Raw genomic sequence first — 1,477 nt, 5'->3', positions numbered from 1 at the left:
TGCTACCCCTGCATCTAAGGATTTGGTGATCTGGTTGTAGATGGCCACCAGGTTGGTCTGATGGGACCTGCTGCTAATGAACCCATGTTGATTGCCCCTTGTCATGGGTATTGTAGCAGGTTGGTGCAGGGTCTGAATCATCTGGCTTTGATTTGAGTGGGTACAGTCTTGGGATTGCGTTGTAAGTGCAGGAATTGCTGCTTCAGATTCCCAAGGTATGTATCCAGGTTGATGGGCTCAGAGTAGATATAGTTGTAACTGACAGCTTGTTTCAAGCAGGAAGGAATGAGCAAGGGTCACATGCAGTATAGATTATCTAGTTAGTATTCACTACGTTGCCACTTCCATCTGGAAGGATGGACACATGCTAACAGAGAACATGAAATGGCATGGACTCCTGAATGTGCTAAGGAACACAGGAGTTAGGCACTCCTTTTGTTCAAATCCTGATTCTGCCAATGACTTGCTGTGTGGACCTGGGTAAATCACTTGGGACCTGATCCAAAGCCCATTGGAAAACTTCATACTGACTTAAAAGCTTCATGTTCGGCTGTTGGGGATTAATCTTTTAGCAGTGCTCATCTAAAGGGTTCTCAAACCAGGCACCTAAATTTGAGCCCATGGAGATACTTAGGCATTTATCTCTATCCTGGTTCCCATCTGTCTAAAAGGAAGTTTAACTTGCCTTGTTTTAACAAGGTACTAAAAGGCAGGGTTTTTTTAATTGTTTAGTACAGAAAGCATAAAATGGAGAATGAGTGGCACTTGTCCTAAGTGATATAAATCTAAGTCACTCTTTGCTGAACAGGCAGTATTCCTGTTAACAGTTTACCTATTTGGATGTAAAAGAAAACAGCTAAATTCCCCCAGAATTTTAATTAGGATGATCTTCATTTTCTATTATAAGCCACTTATTAGCCAATTTGGGTGTGCTTTCAGCTATTGAGTTGATTCAACTTAACAGCTATTTAACTTCTCTTCCAGCAATGGCGGACTGGACCCATGGTCTGGAGGTGGAGTGACTCAGAACATCACAAACTCTTTAGTTGCCATTGTGATTCCTGAAGGAGCTCATCACTTGGACCTGCGCAGCAGTAACCCTTGCGATCCCAAATCTGTGCGGCAAGCCCGGGCCTTGGAAGTTCACTATATGAAGCAGTGGATTGGAAAGGCCACACAAAGGCACTAAAGTGGCTACAGTAACTGCCATCACTACCTCCCATTGACTTTAGTGGGTGCAGGATCAGGCCTTCATTGCACAGTTACATAGTCTTTTTGCCTGTGCTTCCTTTTTTTCCTTTAATGTTTATATATACTCTTTCAGCACTGTGCCTGTCAGTGGAGGTAGGTAGGTGGTCTTCAGATAGGTTTGATACTGGAGCAGATTCTCAGTCAAAGTGTATGGGTTGAGCTGCCTGCTATAGCTTGCTTCCCTATCTTGCTACTATCAACTACTGTGGGTATCCTTTCTGCAACA

The 1,477-nt window shown here is 43.5% G+C and overlaps 1 protein-coding gene and 1 long non-coding RNA gene across 2 annotated transcripts in view; one reads left to right on the top strand and one right to left on the bottom strand.

Moving 5' to 3' along the window:
- The window catches only part of PRCP (prolylcarboxypeptidase), a 71,086-nt gene extending 69,889 nt beyond the window's left edge, over nucleotides 1-1,197 (top strand). Inside the window, exon 9 of the mRNA XM_019525251.1 lies at nucleotides 985-1,197. Coding sequence (XP_019380796.1) covers nucleotides 985-1,189 — 205 coding nt within the window. The 3' untranslated portion in view covers nucleotides 1,190-1,197. The remainder of the gene's footprint in view (nucleotides 1-984) is intronic.
- LOC109303144 overlaps nucleotides 1-1,477 on the bottom strand; it is a 22,622-nt gene that overhangs the window by 17,749 nt on the left and 3,396 nt on the right. The window lies entirely within an intron of this gene.

Source organism: Gavialis gangeticus, unplaced genomic scaffold, assembly GCF_001723915.1.
Source record: "Gavialis gangeticus isolate Ggan-Ray unplaced genomic scaffold, GavGan_comp1, whole genome shotgun sequence".
Taxonomy (NCBI): domain Eukaryota; kingdom Metazoa; phylum Chordata; order Crocodylia; family Gavialidae; genus Gavialis; species Gavialis gangeticus.
Note: the sequence above shows the minus strand (reverse complement) of the source record. Positions and strands in the feature narration are given on the sequence as shown.